General features: G+C 45.4%; 1 protein-coding gene across 12 annotated transcripts in view; it reads left to right on the forward strand.

Moving 5' to 3' along the window:
• Positions 1-18,810, forward strand: part of MTOR (mechanistic target of rapamycin kinase) — a 212,797-nt gene that overhangs the window by 145,978 nt on the left and 48,009 nt on the right. For 8 of the 12 annotated variants that reach the window (XM_040326325.1, XM_040326326.1, XM_040326330.1 and 5 more), the window contains 4 exons: positions 11,247-11,378; positions 14,530-14,657; positions 16,610-16,727; positions 16,816-17,013. In XM_040326325.1, coding sequence (XP_040182259.1) covers positions 11,247-11,378; positions 14,530-14,657; positions 16,610-16,727; positions 16,816-17,013 — 576 coding nt within the window. The remainder of the gene's footprint in view (positions 1-11,246; positions 11,379-14,529; positions 14,658-16,609; positions 16,728-16,815; positions 17,014-18,810) is intronic. The other 4 variants (XM_040326329.1, XM_040326335.1, XM_040326337.1 and 1 more) reach the window with 1 other exon arrangement.

Raw genomic sequence — 18,810 nt, forward strand, 5'->3', positions numbered from 1 at the left:
AATAGGAGAGAGGAACAGGGCCTCGCGGAATTATGGTGGCAGGAACTGACAGCCAGGCATGTACTGGTCATTGGGACTATCGGGAGCTTCCTGGTGGGCCGATGGCTCAGTGGGCCGGTCAGGTGCATTCCTGGAGCCGCTCCTCTCTGACAGGAAGTGATTGCGATTTCACTCCCGTCAGGAGGATTAGCTCCCGACACTTGCTGGAGAGAGGATTAGGCTTTTTGATCCCTCTAGCCTGCAGGGGAGATAGACAGCTGATGGAGACACTGATGTAAGGGGGGTGCTGATGGAGACACTGATGTAAGGGGGGTGCTGATGGAGACACTGATGTAAGGGGGGGTGCTGATGGAGACACTGATGTAAGGGGGGTGCTGATGGAGACACTGATGTAAGGGGGGTGCTGATGGAGACACTGATGTAAGGGGGGGTGCTGATGGAGACACTGATGTAAGGGGGGGGTGCTGATGGAGACACTGATGTAAGGGGGGGTGCTGATGGAGACACTGATGTAAGGGGGGTGCTGATGGGGACACCTTGATGTAAGGGGGGTGCTGATGGGGACACCTTGATGTAAGGGGGTGCTGATGGGGACACCTTGATGTAAGGGGGGTGCTGATGGGGACACCTTGATGTAAGGGGGGTGCTGATGGGGACACCTTGATGTAAGGGGGGTGCTGATGGGGACACCTTGATGTAAGGGGGGTGCTGATGGGGACACCTTGATGTAAGGGGGGTGCTGATGGGGACACCTTGATGTAAGGGGGGTGCTGATGGGGACACCTTGATGTAAGGGGGGTGCTGATGGGGACACCTTGATGTAAGGGGGGTGCTGATGGGGACACCTTGATGTAAGGGGGGTGCTGATGGGGACACCTTGATGTAAGGGGGGTGCTGATGGGGACACCTTGATGTAAGGGGGGTGCTGATGGGGACACCTTGATGTAAGGGGGGTGCTGATGGGGACACCTTGATGCAAGGGGGGTGCTGATGGGGACACCTTGATGCAAGGGGGGTGCTGATGGGGACACTTTGATGTAAGGGGGGTGCTGATGGAGACACTCAAAATTTAAAGTGGTCCGGTCTGGATGAAGTCCAGGGCCAAATTTTTGTCCCAGTCCAGCCCTGCCGACAGCTGATGGAAACATCAGCTGCGGTGCCGACATCGAGGGACTCCAGGACAGGTAAGTGTCCATTTAATAAAAGCCAGCAGCTGCAGTATGTGTAGCTGTTGGCTTTTATTTTATTTATTTATTTTTGTCCGGAACACCACTTTTAAGGTAAGTATATTTGTGCTTTCAGTTCCGCTTTAAACAAAACCTGCTTTGCATACGGCTGCTGCATTGAGGTTAGGTTATGCAGTAGTCTGGAGCCTAGATCTGATCATTTGATCAGAAAGAATTTTAAGGTCCTAATGACATTAACAAATCTTGTATTTTGAATTCCTTATTTTAGACCCAATGATTTAATTATTGGGTATCTGTGCTTCTCTTGCCATGCAGGCAGCTCATGACTGATGGGAGACGCCAGCAGGGTGCTTCTCATCGCCTCCTGAAAATATCATGGCACCCACCAATACTTCTCTTAAGCATCCTTAGCCCTGATGCAAGCAGCAGACTGACTCTTGGGAGGAGTTGTGCAAATATCAAAATGCTTTGATAAGTGGATGTCACTCTGGAGTCATTCCTAGGTAGACTGCTATTGAATGCAGGCCACTCTAGGTAATGCCCACGTACAGTGCTGAGACTGAAGGAAATACAATCTAGTGAATGAATGGGGCTGGTCAGGCAGAGCCAGGCTAGAGAGGAAAGAGCTGGATGGTGCTGGACATCCTTCAGCTAATAAAGAAAACTGTATACAAACCTAATGCCAAGCCTACTGAAAAATGTTAGGTTTCCCTGCACTTAAAGGAGAAGTACACCTTGGAACATGTTAGAAGTTTCTAGGGTGGAACATATGTTCCAGCATCTGCAGCCTCTTGCAAACCCCCCTGAGACAGCGGACAGGGGATCTTCTTCCAGCACCCACTGTCACCATTTAAAAATATCATGGCCACGTGGGGCTACACTCACACGGGCCAGTCATTCATTCAGTTTCCTATAATGAATGCCTACAAGTACTGCCGCTCATTGTGGCTGATGGCTTGTAGTTCTCAGTGAGACACGAGGGCACTGGTATGCACTCTACTAGTCCATTGATCTTTCTGCTCTCAGCTAACTGCCTGCCCATATGAGGTATGGGCAGACAGCTATCCTAAAAGTCTGCAGGAGCCTGAGATTGCCATGATATGCTCTGCAGGCTCCTTAGAATACAAATACATGCAAACATTGTTTACACTAAAAAGTGCTTTTATTCATTTTTTTTGTGTGTTTTTTTTTTTGAATAACAAACAAGTTATACTTTCTTCCTCTGTGCAAGGGCTTTGCATACAGCGGCCCCGATCCTCCTTTTCTGGGTTTTCCCAGCGGCGCTCCTCCTTTTCTCAAGTGCCCCCACGGAGAACTACATTCCATGGGGGCATTTTTGCGGGCACGCTCCCGAGTCCTGCTGCTGCGTCCATTGACACAAGCAGCAGGTTTTAGGGGGGGAAACCCCTCCCCTGGCTCCTATGTCACTGGATTTGATTGACAGCAGTGGGAGCCAATGGCTCCTGCTATCAATCTATGCAATGAGGACCAGAGACAGCGGCTGGAGCGTCCCCATCGATGGAACGTTCGGGTTCAGGTAAGTAAAAGGGGGGGCTCTGGGGGGTGCTGCACTACAGGTTTTTCACCTTAATTCTTGAAATACATTAAGGTGAAAAACCTTGAGGGTTTACAAACCCCTTTTACTTGTCATTTCTGAATCTACCCTGGAAAAGTCTCCAGAATCTCGAATATTGCCAATACCAAGCCAGATAATCTTTCTGGTCTTTTTAAATCGGGCTATCTATAGAGAACCGCAAAAAGACTTTCCCTCTGGAAAAAATAGTATTTTAAAAGCCTGCAATTTACCTTTTATAGAATCGCCAAAGAGTTTGCGTTCCCCCCCCATTTCAAATCTAAAGCATTTGTTAAAGTGAACGATTTTAGTTAAATTGTCAGCATTTTCAGGCGTGATCCCGTGTGACATGTGTGATCCGTTTTATGTTGGGAGGATGTAGATGAGAAATTGGCGGCAGACACTAACATCATGGATCATCGTATAGATGCCCAGGGTGTGCCCTGCGCAGGAAATGCTGTTTTAAGTCTCTAACACTTTATTATTATTAAAGCCATCAATACATACAGTGAGACATTAGTCACACATTTATAAAACGTTGGCTCATATTGCGGATCCTTGTATGAACTTAGAACTGGGTTTAGAAAAAAAATTAAAGGAAAACTGGGGGGGGCAACAAAAAAATTATCCCTTGCACTGAGGCTACGCCCAGACTGCAGAGGTTAGTAGCTCATTCTGTCTAGGGGGAGAGGAGGAACGGATTTACTTGCCTGATCCTCTTCTCCCCTGGCAGGTGGCGCTGCACCACAATCTGTCAGTGGACTATCCCCTTTGTGTCCTCACATCCCCTGCGCTGGTCTTGATGACATCAGGACTCAAAACCAGCAGGGGTGCAGATGCTGCGAGGTGGAGTTAACCACTTCCCGACCTCCTCATGTACATTTACGTCGGCAGAATGGCACTGACAGGCACATCAACGTACCTGTACGTGCCTGCCTAGACGTCCGATCGGGACTCCCCCCCGGTACATGCGGAGGTCGGGTCCGCTCGGGGAGCGATCCGGGACGACGGCGCGGCTATTTGTTTATAGCCGCTCCGTCGCGATCCCTCCCCGGAGCTGAAGAACGGGGAGAGCCATATGTAAACACGGCTTCCCCGTGCTTCACTGTGGCGGCGCATCGATCGAGTGATCCCTTTTATAGGGGAGACTCGATCGATGATGTCAATCCTACAGCCACACCCCCCTACACTAGTAAACACATAAACAGTGATCCCTAAATGTTACAGCGCCCCCTGTGTTTAACTCCCAAACTGCAACTGTCATTTTCACAATAAACAATGCAATTTAAATGCATTTTTTGCTGTGAAAATGACAATGGTCCAAAAAATGTGTCAAAATTGTCCGAAGTGTCCGCCATAATGTCGCAGTCACGAAAAAAAATCGCTGATCGCCGCCATTACTAGTAAAAAAAATAAAAATGCAAAAAAACTATCCCCTATTTTGTAAACGCTATAAATTTTGCGCAAACCAACCGATAAACGATTTATTGCGATTTTTTTTTTTTTACCAAAAATAGGTAGAAGAATACGTATCGGCCTAAACTGAGGAAATTTTTTTTTTTATATATATATGTTTTTGGGGGATATTTATTACAGCAAAAAGTAAAAAATATTGCATTTTTTTCAAAATTGTTGCTCTATTTTTGTTTATAGCGCAAAAAATAACCGCAGAGGTGATCAAATACCACCAAAAGAAAGCTCTATTTGTGGGGAAAAAAGGACGCCAATTTTGTTTGGGAGCCACGTCGCACGACCGCGCAATTGTCAAAGCGACGCAGTCCCGAACTGTAAAAACCCCTTGGGTCTTTAGCCAGCATATTGGTCCGGGGCTTAAGTGGTTAATCTAAAGGTGTCCTTATCAGTCTGCTGCAGGCAGGAGGACGCAATTCCTTAGTTTGCTTCCTCCCCAGTGATCAGACTGCAGCTTTATAGCAAGCCACACATGGCAGGAACTCTACAGACACCAGAGTTTTACATGGTTGTCATTATTGAGCCAGCGCCTAAGGCAGGGGTGGGGAACCTTTTTTCGGCCAAGGGCCATTTGGATTTTTGTAACATCATTTGGGGGCCGTACAAAATGATCAATTAAAAATTAGCCCGTTATATTTGGTCAAACATTTTTTTTGTATAATCTTTATTTATATACTCCATTTTTACAAATAAAGAACAAAGGAAACACAATGTACATGTAAAATAAATAAGGCTGTCAATAAACAAGGACATGAACTGTCACCACATATTTGGTCAAACATTTAATTAACTAACCGCTAATGTGATGGCTGGAACTGCTTCTCTTTGGCGAGGTGTGTGATGTTGGCCGATTTTGATGATGTTGCTACTCGCAACTGGTTTTCCAGGTTTGCGTCGGTCAGTCTGGAGCGCAGTCGACTCTTTGCGATGGTAAGTTTTGAAAAGAACTGCTCGCAGCAGTAAGTAGTTCTAAACACAGATGCATATTTTAATGCATGTCTTCTCAAAGTTGGGAATTCGTCATTACTTATGTAATGCTTGTAGAACTCAAGCAGTGGGAGGTTGTTGTACCTAGCTTTCAGCACATCATCGCTTTGCAGCTGAATTATTTTGTGTTGTAGGTTATCAGGCACATCAGCTGGTTCCACATTGAAAGGTGTAGCAAAGATGTTCAATTCCATTTTTTACTTTTCACATCCTTGAATCTTTCATTAAATGCCTTAACCATTTAAGCCCTGGACCATTTTGCAGCTAAATGCCCAGGCCAGGTTTTGCGATTCGGCACTGCGTCGCTTTAACAGACAATTGCGCGGTCGTGCGACGTGGCTCCCAAACAAAAAATTGGCGTCCTTTTTTTCCCCACAAATAGAGCTTTCTTTTGGTGGTATTTGATCACCTCTGCGGTTTTTATTTTTTGCGCTATAAACAAAAATAGAGCGACAATTTTGAAAAAATTGCAATATTTTTTACTTTTTGCTATAATAAATATCCCCCAAAAACATATATAAAAATATTTTTTTTCCTCAGTTTAGGCCGATACGTATTCTTCTACCTATTTTTGGTAAAAAAAATCGCAATAAGCGTTTATCAATTGGTTTGCGCAAAATTGATAGCGTTTACAAAATAGGGGATAGTTTTATTGCATTTTTATGAATTTTTATTTTTTTTACTACTATTGGCGGCGATCAGCGATTTTTTTCGTGACTGCGACATTATGGCGGACACTTCGGACAATTTTGACACATTTTTGGGACCATTGTCATTTTCACAGCAAAAAATGCATTTCAATTGCATTCTTTATTGTGAAAATGACAGTTGCAGTTTGGGAGTTAACCACAGGGGGCGCTGTAGGGGTTAGTGTTCACTTAGTGTGTGTTTACAACTGTAGGGGGGTGTGGCTGTAGGACTGACGTCATCGATCGAGTCTCCCTATAAAAGGGATCACTCGATCGATACGCCGCCACAGTGATGCACGGGGAAGCCGTGTTTACATACGGCTCTCCCCGTGCTTCAGCCTCGGGGAGCGATCGCGACGGAGCGGCTATAAACGAATAGCTGCGCCGTCGTCCCGGATCGCTCCCCGAGGGAACCCGCACGCAGCGGGGGGGGCGGTGTCCCGATCGGACCCCCCACCCGCTAGAAGGCAAGGACGTATATGTACGTCCTTCTGCCTGTCCGTGCCATTCTGCGGACGTAAATAGTCGTGCGGCGGGCGTTAAGGGGTTAATTAGTTTTGCACATTCACCAGCATATTCTTGTGTCGTAGAAGGCTTTTGTCCTTCCAGAGTGGGGAAATGCACCGTGTTATTCTTCTCGAGTTGCACTTTCCACAACCTTAATTTACCTTCAAATGATTTAACGTTTAAAAGCAGTGAGCTGAGAATCTGGTTGGGGCCCTGCAGCTTGACGTTCAGCTCTGAGAGGTACTTGGTAATGTCCACCATGAATGCTAGATCACACAGCCACTTGCTATCGGTGAGTTCCATGACAGGTTTTCCCTTCATCTGCATTAACTGCTTGACTTCATTCTGCAGTTCGTAAAACCTCCTGAGCATGTTCCCGCGACTCAGCCACCGCACTTCACAGTGATAAACAAGATGCCGGGTGTACCAAGATGGCCGCCGCTCCGGAGCTAGGCCGAAGCCAGGGACTTTCCTAGGCCGAGGCTCCGGAGCGCTCCGCGGATCGCGGGGTGTGCCGATCCAAACGGGGTGACCCGTTCGGATCACAGATCGGTGACGATCCATTGCACCCCTAGTCAGAAGAAGCCGGAACTACAAGGTAAACATCGGCTCCTCCTGACGGCTCCGCAGACACACACTCAGTTTTGTTTGGGAGCCACGTCGAACGACCGTGCAATTGTCAGTTAAAGCGACGCAGTGCCGAATCGCAAAAAGGGGCAAGGTCCTTTAACCTGCATAATTGTCCGGGTCTTAAAGGGGTGGTTCCCCCTAAAACAAATTTCTAACAATACATTCGGAAGACTGCTTACACTGCGGGTAGGCTGGCTTTTTTTTTTTTTCCCCGTACATACCTCGATCATATCGCCGTTTCATCCCTCGGCTTCCGGGTATGAGTCTTGCTGGTTGTGAATGTCACCGGCGCAAAAGAAAATAAATAAATAAATAAATAAATGTGAACCGTGATCTGCTGCAGTACTGTGTGCCCTTAGTGGGGGTCAATGGTGCATGAGGAAGAAAAGTGTTACTGCGCTGATCTAATTATCCAGAGGTATTAAATCTCTGGGAGTATGGACATAAGTGAAATATCAGGGCCACAATGTACCCAATCTTAAATGTGAATAACCTGGATACAAACAATATATAAAAAATATGAGAAATATATGAGTCATACAAATGTGACACAGTGATTTCAAACTTGAATCGTATATCTAGATCAGTGTGTCAGCATACAATCCATATGCCACAGTGCTTCTATGAGAAAAATGGCTGTTGCTGCTACTGACCAACCAAATAGTGAAAACAATACGAAAGATATTACAAAAAATATTGTGTATATATGTGTATAAAACTACAATATGCAGTATGCCAACTGCACCGTGAGTTGTCCAATAACCGATATTGGAACAAAATAAATATCAAAAAAGTGAAATAATTATCAAACAACCATGCAAATGTGCAATGTGCTGACTGCACTTAAAAATAGTCCAAATGGCAGGCAATCTTGCGCTTATACAATAGGTTCCAGCAAACACAAGGTTCAATGTTGGTAGTACTGTGTAGAGGAAAGTGCCGCTATCTCTTCCACCCGACAAAGATGTGCCACCATCACCAATGGTTAAAATCAACACTCACCAGACCCCAGATATTATTAGGCTCCAAAGTGGTGTCTTTTCTTTGTCCGTCAGTGGGTGTTGCCTCCTTTTCCCTTTTACAAGGTGTCATCAATTCCTCAAAAACAAGGGGCTCATCATGGTGTAGTATATTAAAATATGTATTTATTTAAAAAAGGTAAAAAAATAACACTTACAATATAAAGTGCCTCTGACCGGCACTGAGTGTCTTTGGCAGTGTCAACCGTTAAAAGCCGCTGACCAGCATTTAAATGGCGTCCTAAGAGGTGTGCTTGCCCCGCTGTGCTCCGCATGTATTGCTACAAGGGGTCCGGGCGCGCTGGTGTGCTGCACCCTCTATGTGCGTGTCCAAACAGCCTCTACGCGTTTCGCTAATTGCGTCGTCAGGAGAGCTGTGGACACTACTGTTTAAGCTGTATTTATACCCCTGTGGATTCCCTGAAATACTGCAAGGTAGTCACAGGAAACAGGAAGTCTTCCGGCCACCATCTTGGCTGATGGCACAGGAAGTTCCTGTTCCACCATTTTGGTTACTGGATACCTGGCTATTTGCCAGTCCTGGCTGTTGTTACTGGGTGTCAGCAATAGAAATATGTATATACCCCTGTGGATTCCCTGAAATGCTGCAAGGTGGACAATATTTTTTGTAATATCTTTCGTATTGTTTTCACTATTTGGTTGGTCAGTAGCAGCAACAGCCATTTTTCTCATAGAAGCACTGTGGCATATGGATTGTATGCTGACACACTGATCTAGATATACGATTCAAGTTTGAAATCACTGTGTCACATTTGTATGACTCATATATTTCTCATATTTTTTATATATTGTTTGTATCCAGGTTATTCACATTTAAGATTGGGTACATTGTGGCCCTGATATTTCACTTATGTCCATACTCCCAGAGATTTAATACCTCTGGATAATTAGATCAGCGCAGTAACACTTTTCTTCCTCATGAGTCTTGCTGGACCTAGTTGATTGACGTTCCTCCGACCGGCGCATACTTTCTGACCGAAGCCGAATGTCATTGCGCAGGCGCCGTATAGAGTCGGCTCTATACGGCGCCTGCGCAGCGACGTTCGGCTTCTTTCGGAAAAGTCGTGACGTCAAGTATGTGTCGGTCGGAGGAACGTCAATTAACTAGGAACGCCCACCGCCACAAGACTCATACCCGGAAGTCGAGGGATGAAACGGCGATATCGAGGTATGTACGAAAAAAAAAAGAAGAAAAGCCAGCCTACCCGCAGTGTAAGCAGTCTTCCAAATGTATTGTTAGAAATTTGTTTTAAGGGGGAACCACCCCTTTAAGTGGTTAAAGCTCAGTACAGTTTATTTTTTATTATTTTTTACTGAGCTAAAATACAGCCAAATAATTGTAATGTGCCTATGCACACAGGCGGGTAAACAATCACCATGTATTCTTTAGTTAAAAATAAATAAATAGAAAAAAATGCATTTTTGGTCAATAATTCACGCCTAATGCGTGTGAATGCATATTTATGCGCAAATGTCCATTAACCTATTGTGAATGCAAGAATACATTTTTCTCGCGATTGCGTGAATGCGTATTCTTAAAAATGCATGCAAATACGTACACAAAAAAAAAAGTCTGTAAAAAATTGACGCTCAAACAGGAGTATCGTGTGCAAGAGGCCAAAAGGTGAAAATGACTAACGAGATAAATTCATATTAATTTAAATTTCTGATATTAAAAAGTCACAATATAATTGTATATAAGCTCTGAATATTTTTTTTAAACGTATTTTCTGTTTTCGGCCAAGTGCATCATGCATTTTCGGTTTTGGCACCGAAATTTCCGTTTGGTACACCTCTAGTGTGTATGTATACTTGAACATAAACTCAAGCCTCGTACACGACCGGTTTTCCCAGCAGGCGGACTGCCAGGAGAACATTTGGCCGGGAATCCCGGCCGTGTGTATGCTCCCTAGCCGTTTTCCCGACAGGAAAACTGCCCGGGAAAAATAGAGAACCTGCTGTCTATTTTCCCGTCGGGATTCCCGGCAGAGTGTTTCCTGCCGAGGAAAACCAGTCGTCTGTATGCTTACCTGTCCGAAGTAAACCCGCGCATGCTCGATAAGACTTTGACGCATGCAAGGTCACATACAAGGTTAGTGTGGGGTGTGGCAAGATGGCGGCGACAGCTTTAAATGTGACAAGCGCTGGCTTGTCATGGTCGATGACGTCACCGCTTTCTTGCCATTAAAAAGAACGGCGGTTCCTTTGAGTGATCATCTGTATGCACGGCTTTGCAAGGCAAGCTTGGCAGGAATCCGTCAGGAAAACCAACGTTTTTCCCCTGATGGGATTCCCAGCCGTGTGTACAGGGCTTTAGAGTTGAGACCAGGTCCTTTTGGCCTATTTCCAAGGGATGCTTAAAATTCGCACCTTCCATGAGCTGTGAACTACTTCAGCAGGGTAGATTGCAGGTCCTGCCCTTTTTTTGTGCCCACCTCCTGCTAAAGCACCCAAGGCAGCCAGCTCTTCTGCCTACACCTTGTCCTGGCCCTGCTCAGACTGTTGAGATGTACCGAAAGCTTTGTGGGTCAATACTATAAAAGTTTTTGCAACTCCGATTCCGTAGTTTCGGAAACCAGCACCCTCTTCAGATTTGCCTATCTAATGCCCCCTGCAGCAGCCAGGCAGTGGACATGGGTGCAGCCTCTGCAGCAGCCAGGCAGTGGACATGGGTGCAGCCTCTGCAGCAGCCAGGCAGTGGACATGGGTGCAGCCTCTGCAGCAGCCAGGCAGTGGACATGGGTGCACGCTCTGCAGCAGCCAGGCAGTGGACATGGGTGCACGCTCTGCAGCAGCCAGGCAGTGGACATGGGTGCACGCTCTGCAGCAGCCAGGCAGTGGACATGGGTGCACCCTCTAGTGGTATAAATTCATATATCATTTTACTTCAACTATGACGCACTCATACCTATAAAAATCTTGGCAATGGCAGTCTTCACATTTGTTTAGCTGTTACGATGTACAAGAATATAGTCGGTGGCTTCTATTGTGATACTAAGCCTGATTTTCAAAAGTTTTAAATTCATTGGTGTTTTCCTTTCAGATTTTCTTTAGTTTCGTAAATTTCTGCAGAATTATTACATAACATGGTTTAGGTTTCTAAACACAGAGTAACAACAATCTTCTGACTTTTTTTTTTTTGTTTTGTTTTTTGTTTTTCCAGGCTCTGTCTCATAAGACTTTAGTGATGCTGCTTGGCGTGGACCCAGCGCTGCAGAGTGACCAGCCCTTACCCACCGCTCACCCTCAGGTCACCTATGCCTACATGAAGTACATGTGGAAGAGCACGCGAAAGGTACTATCCGTGCTCTGTATCAGGTGCTCAGACTTAGACATTTGGCGGGATCACACAGCCTGCAAGTGATTTGAGACTAAAGGAAAAACGCCTGTGTTCCTTCGCTGTCTGGGAGCCATGATGGTCACACAGCCAACATGAAGCGCACAATGAGCAAAGCAGAGGCAGTAAATGCCATTGGGATTGTCTGTAGATTCAGTTTTGTTTAGGGACGTTCTGTTAAATATACAGTACTGATTATATATATATAGATAGAGGTGTGTGTGTGTGTGTGTGTGGATATAGAGAGAGGTGTGTGTGTGTAGATAGAGAGAGAGGTGTGTGTTTGTGTGTGTGTAGATAGAGATGTGTGTGTGTGTAGAGAGAGAGAGAGAGAGGTGTGTGTGTGTGTGTAGAGAGAGAGAGAGGTGTGTGTGTGTGTGTGTAGAGAGAGAGAGAGGTGTGTGTGTGTGTGTGTAGAGAGAGAGAGAGGTGTGTGTGTGTGTGTGTGTGTGTGTGTGTGGAGAGAGAGAGAGAGAGAGAGAGGTGTGTGTGTGTGTAGAGAGAGAGAGGTGTGTGTGTGTGTGTGTGTGTGTGTGTAGAGAGAGAGAGAGAGAGAGAGGTGTGTGTGTGTGTAGAGAGAGAGAGGTGTGTGTGTGTGTGTGTGTGTGTGTGTAGAGAGAGAGAGAGAGAGAGATGTGTGTGTGTGTGTGTGTAGAGAGAGAGAGAGGTGTGTGTGTGTGTGTAGAGAGAGAGAGAGAGAGAGAGAGAGAGAGGTGTGCGTGTGTGTGTAGAGAGAGAGAGAGGTGTGTGTGTGTGTGTGTGTAGAGAGAGAGAGGTGTGTGTGTGTAGAGAGAGAGAGAGAGGTGTGTGTGTGTGTGTGTAGAGAGAGAGAGAGAGAGAGAGATGTGTGTGTGTGTAGAGAGAGGTGTGTGTGTGTGTGTGTAGAGAGAGGGGAAGAGATGTATAGATTAGGATTTATTTTAAACCGTGGTGGTCATCCCAGATTTTTGGATTGAGTCTCGCTTCACATCTAAACCGGCCGCGATCACACAGCAACACTGTCTGTCCTTGTTCTCCGTTTCAAGGACTAATCGGGGCAGAATCTGTGCCTGAATTAGTCCTGAAACTGAGGCAAAGATGCACAGCGTTTTTGTGCAGTGTGCTCTGCAGCCGCCCCCGGAGACGTGAGCCAGCTCCATAGAGAGCCGGTCACTTTCTCCTGCTATGCGAAGAAACCCGCATCCAAGTTGCATAGGTGTGAAATTGGCCCAACTCTATATTGTGTGTTGATGCATATTCTATACTTGTCAGGCCGCGTACACACAACCAGTTTTCTCGGCAGAATCCAGCAAGAAACTCGATGGGAGACGTATTCTGCCGAGAAAACCGGTCGTGTGTACACTTTTCGCCGAGAACCCCGTCGAGCCAAAAAGAGAGCATGTTCTCTATTTCCTCGACGGGCAATGGGAAAATTTGGCTCGACGAGTTTTTTGACAGCCGAACAAGGAACTCGACGGGGAAAATGATGTGTTTCGCCCGTCGAGTTTCTCGGTCGTGTGTACGAGGCCTCAGAGTTCAGCTCTAGTATACCCCAGGAGCCTCTAAAACAGAAGATGCTTTGTGTGTAAATTCTTTAACAGACCTTGTCACCAGGCCATTAATTTCAACAAAATGATTCCTGTAAGATGAAATGTGCATTTAACATATTTTAGACATGTTACCTGTAAAAGCCTCCATTGTGTCGTTTCATCCAAAAGCCATTTATTGATGTAGTGTCCGCAGCCCCAGCAGACTCAGATCTGTCACTCAAGGGGCACTTGACATTCCCCTTCACTCCTCCCGATGACACTACATTAAAGGTTATGTGTATAGGAAGGAGGAGCTGGGTCAGTACAGACAGTAATGAAACATTCCCAGAAGGGTTGGGATGTGACGTTCAAGAAGAGGGTAGTGCCAGCACACTACAGATCTTCAAAAAAAAAAAATCCTAATGATTTTTTTTTTTTTTTTATTGGTGAAAGATCACAAATGGGAAAGCGCAACGTGTCGGAGCCACGCAGGACCTATTTGTCAGGCAGGTGATGACCAAACGCCTGAGGACGGGGTCATTTGCAGCTCCGAAACGTTGCATTTTCCTTTTTGGCATATGATCCTCCAATAATACATTCTGACTTTTTCTGAAGATCTGTGGTGTGCTTGCAAATATTTACACTATACTGTGCATGTTCCAGTCTCCAGCTGGTGCTTGCTGCAGCACCCATTACTTAAAGAGGGGGTTCAACCTATACATTTTTTTTTTTTCCTAGCATTAAATTAAGCATAGTAGCGCGAGCTACAGTATGCCTTTATTTATATATTTTTTGCCCCGTACTCACTGTGCAATCCTATAGTGAAGATTCAGACTCCCCGCGGGGAATGGGCGTTCCTATCCAGAGGGAAGATGATTGACGGCCGGCTCTGGTGCGTCACGCTTCTCCGGAAATAGCCGAAATAGGACTTGGCTCTTCACGGCGCCTGCACCTAGTCTGTGTGCAGGCGCCGTATAGCGCCGTGAAGAGCCAAGACCTACTCCGGCTATCTTCGGGGAGCGTGACGTGCCATAGCTGGCCGTCAATCATCTTTCCTCTGGATAGGAACGCCCATTCCCCGCGGGGAGTCGGAATCTTCACTATAGGATTACACAGTGAGTACGGGGCAAAAAAAATAAATAAAGGCATACTGTAGCTTGCACTACTATGCTTAATTTAATGCTAGAATGTTGTTATTGAGGGTGAACCACCGCTTTAAGAACCAAATGTGTGCAATGGGAATATGGATGAAGGAGACATTGCAAGAAAATTTAATAATTTAAAGAAAATAAAAACTCTCACAAGATTGAAAAGGCCCAGAAACTACCACTGATGTGAAGATCCACTTAATGGTTGGTGGAAGCCAATGGAAAGGGGTTAAATAACGCCATACCTGCAGACTTAAATGGCTTATTTCGCCATTTGTATGAATATTGCTTTTTTTTTTTTATTATTATTAATGGTCTTTCTTCTCCTGGTCTGTGCGGTAGTTTTGTTACCACTATTGCAGTTTCTTTTCATTCAGACCTTGGTAAGTAACCCTTCCCTTTACCTTCTTCTATGTCCATTTGAATTTCTCTTTCTTTCTCTTCCACCAACATGCCCCTCGTGCAACGCAGATCGAAGCCTTCCAACATATGCAGAAGTTTGTGAGCAACGTACAAATCCAGGCCCAGCACGTCGCCGATGACCTTCAGCAAAAACAGGAACTGCAGAAGCTCATGGCCCGGTCAGTAAGAGTCTGCCCTCTTTGACGCAACCTCCTCCCACAATGCTACGTTTATGACTAGGCTTTCACAATTGCTGTTTTTTTTCTGTTTTTTTGTTTTTTTTGCAGTTCAAAATCAGTAAATCTAAAATTTAAGCACCACATGTTGATGTCAAGTTTCAAAGTTTATTCTAATGTAAAAATCAAAAGACCAAAGCCAAACCAATACGTTTTTAGGGGCTGAAGCCCCACTCCCTTCATCGGGGCTTTGAGAGATTATTATTATTCAGGATTTATATAGCGCCAACAGTTTGCGCAGCGCTTTACATCAGGGAAGACAGTACAGTCACAATACGAATCAATACAGGAGGGATCAGAGGGTCCTGTTCGTTAGAGCTTGCAATCTAGAAGGGAGGGTCAAGTGGAACAAAGGGCAATAGCTGTGGGAGATGATCAGATGGACTCAAATGAAAATACAGTTGTTAGGTGTGGGAATGGTAGGCTTCTCTAAAGAGGAGGGTTTTCAGGGATCCTCTAAAAAGCTAATAGAGAAGGAGATAGGCGGATAGATTGGGGTAAGGAGTTCCATAGGCTTGGAGAGGCTCTGGAAAAGTCCTGGAGAGATGAGGAATAATGTATGTAGACTTGGAAGTAGACATACCTCCCAACATTTTGAAATGGAAATGAGGGACACCTACTAACAAATGTATGTGGGCATAGGACACGCCCCCTGTCACACACCCCGAAAGGAGAATTAACCAAAAAAAGGTTAATAAATCCACAAGGATTTTTTTTTTTTTTTTTTTTTACCATTCCTTTTATATTGACTTTTAAAATGTACAAGTGCAGCAATTTATAAATGTAATAAAAGGTTTAGCACTGGGAAACGGTTTTTGAAAGATAAAAAGTACGTTTTATATACAAATATATAGATCAGACTAAAATAAAGGACATATGATGGGGGCAGAGGGACATTGCTCCAAATCAGGGACAGTTGGGAGCTACGGTACACAGAGGTTGTTCAGTTTATTGACCAATCCCTAAACTCTGGCACATTGTTCATTAGTAGGGGTGAGCTCCAGCGTGTTCGCATCATACACGTGCAGAGCCCTCCAGGAAGTCTGCGCTGCGCTAATCACAGCCAGGGAGACATTTCCCGATCTCTGCAGCCGAGCATCAGGAAATGTCTCCCTGGCTGTGGTTAGCGCAGCGCCGTGCAAACTTCCTGGAGGGCTCTGCACGTGTACGATGCGAACACACTGGAGCTCATCCCCATTCATTAGTAGTAGGGATGATCTCTGGCATGTTCGTACATGAGTTCAAACCCGCCTGAGCTATCCTGCCAGGAAGCTGTCAAAGCAGACAGCCAATCGTAGCAGAGGCATGCCACCCCGCCACGCGTATATATGTTCGGCTGGGAAGCAAGGAATGCCTCCGCCACCTATGATTGGCTGTGTACACCTTGACAGCTTCTTGGTGGGATATCTCAGGCGGGTTTTTTTTCTAGACTCGCCTGAGCTCATCGTTGGCTAGCAGCTGCTTGTAGTTGCTGACAGACCTGCACCTGGAGAATATTTGGGGGGGGGGGATTTGTCTGGTGTTTGAGCTTTAATACTAATAACAAGGCCAAAAAAATAAGTAAAAGAAAAATGCTCATCTGTCATTCTGTACCGTTCCTATGGTTCAGAATCTTCAAAAGTGGGTGGTCTTTTGTTAGGACCTGATCAAAGACCAGTCGCCCTTGCTGTGTTTTTATGTGCATAACTGGTCCCCTCACTGCCCCTTGTAGTGCATCATGGCCTCCTGAAATCATCATGTGAGCACTGCCTGTGGGAAGCAGAAACCAGGAGCAAGTGGTGGCTGGGTCCACAAAGAATCTTCATGAGCAGCAGACTTGCTTTACTAGGAAGTTCCCTTTTGGCCCGATTGATTTTCTATGTCCTCAATCCCTGACTTTATGCTTCATTTCCTAGGTGTTACCTGAAACTGGGTGAATGGCAGCTGAACTTGCAGGGCATTAATGAAGTTACAATCCCCAACGTTCTGGAGTATTACAATGCCGCTACAGAGCATGACACCACCTGGTACAAGGTAAGATGGTACTTCTATGGGGCATCTATAATGGATTATCTAAAAGCTGTTCTGCCAAGGATGTTAACGCCGTCTTCTTCTTCTGCAGGCCTGGCATGCCTGGGCGGTCATGAATTTTGAGGCTGTACTACATTTCAAGCATCATCTCCACCCACGCGAAGAGAAGAAGAAGGTTCGTCACCCAAGCAATGCCAGCGCCAACACTGAGGGCAGCGAGAGTGAGAGCGAAGGCGAGAGCGTTGAGAACAGCCCAGTACCGTCACCAGTGCAAAAGAAACCATCTGAGGTAATTATATGGAAGACGGAACAGAGATCCAGGCACTCAAAGCTCTGAGATTACAACCAGGGCTGCGAATAGTTATTTATCGCAGGGAAAATATAGCAATGCCTATCCCTATCCCTACACTGTCATTCAAGTGTCAGGAAAGGGAGTCTGTTGCCCATTCAGCAAGGTTCTCTGTTTATCCTAATACGTTTTGTAAGAGGGGACTTTTTTGCCTATTATGGGTGCAACAGATTTTTAACAGTTTACAGCTGAACTCCAGGCAGAAAGTGAAATATTATTATTCAGGATTTATATAGTGCCAACAGTTTGTGCAGTGCTTTACAATATAAAGGGAGACAATACAAGCGTGTTGGAAGGGCCCTCTTCCTGTGAGCTTACAATCTAATAGGGAGGGGCTGGTGAAACAAAAGGTAGTAACTGAGAGGGATGAGCTGATGAGGGACGTAGAAGATTCGGTTGTTGGCTGAATACACACATAAATTGTACATATTGGAGCTGTTTTGCCTGCTAATGGATTTTGTATTTCTGTCCATGCAGGACACAGCCCTTACACAATACTTTAATGTTAAAGTGGTTGTAAACCCAAATTTTTGACTTTTACCTACAGGTAAGCCTATAATAAGGCTTACCTGTAGGTATAAAGAATATCTCCTAAACCTGTACGGTTTAGAACAGGGATATGCAATTAGCGGACCTCCAGCTGTTGCACAACTACAAGTCCCATCATGCCTCTGGGTGTCATGCTTGTGGCTGTCAGAGTCTTGCTATGCCTAATGGGACTTGTAGTTCTGCAACAGCTGGAGGTCCGCTAATTGCATATCCCTGGTTTAGGAGATATTCCCCCTGCAATGCGCCACTGATTGCAGCGGCGCATGCGCAGTGGGGATCCTCGGCTAAAGAACCGGCAGCCGCCGGACCTTGCCGAATTGAAGTCTCCCGCGCGCACCACGGCGCGGCTATTTGTTTATAGCCGCTCCGTCGCGATCGCTCCCCGGAGCTGAAGAACGGGGAGAGCCGTATGTAAACACGGCTTCCCCGTGCTTCACTATGGCGGCGCATCGATCGTGTCATCCCCTTTATAGGGGGAGACACAATCGATGACGTCAGTCCTACAGCCACACCCCCCTACAGTTGTAAACACACACTAGGTGCACCCTAACTCCTACAGCGCCACCTGTGGTTAACTCCCAAACTGCAACTGTCATTTTCACAATAAAGAATGCAATTTAAATGCATTTTTTGCTGTGAAAATGACAATGGTCCCAAAAATGTGTCAAAATTGTCCGAAGTGTCCGCCATAATGTCGCAGTCACGAAAAAAATTGCTGATCGCCGCCATTAGTAGTAAAAAAAAAAAAAATATTAATAAAAATGCAATAAAACTATCCCCTATTTTGTAAACGCTATAAATTTTGCGCAAACCAATCGATAAACGCTTATTGCGATTTTTTTTTACTAAAAATAGGTAGAAGAATACGTATCGGCCTAAACTGAGGGAAAAAAATGTTTTTATATATGTTTTTGGGGGATATTTATTATAGCAAAAAGTAAAAAATATTGAATTTTTTTCAAAATTGTCGCTCTATTTTTGTTTATAGCGCAAAAACTAAAAACCGCAGATGTGATCAAATACCACCAAAAGAAAGCTCTATTTGTGGGGAAAAAAGGACGCCAATTTTGTTTGGGAGCCATGTCGCACGACCGCGCAATTGTCTGTTAAAGCGACGCAGTCCCGAACTGTAAAAACACCTTGGGTCTTTAGGCTGCATATTGGTCCGGGGCTTAAGTGGTTATAGGA

The sequence above is a fragment of the Rana temporaria genome, chromosome 10 (genome assembly GCF_905171775.1).
Source record: "Rana temporaria chromosome 10, aRanTem1.1, whole genome shotgun sequence".
In the NCBI taxonomy this organism is placed as follows: Eukaryota; Metazoa; Chordata; class Amphibia; order Anura; family Ranidae; genus Rana; species Rana temporaria.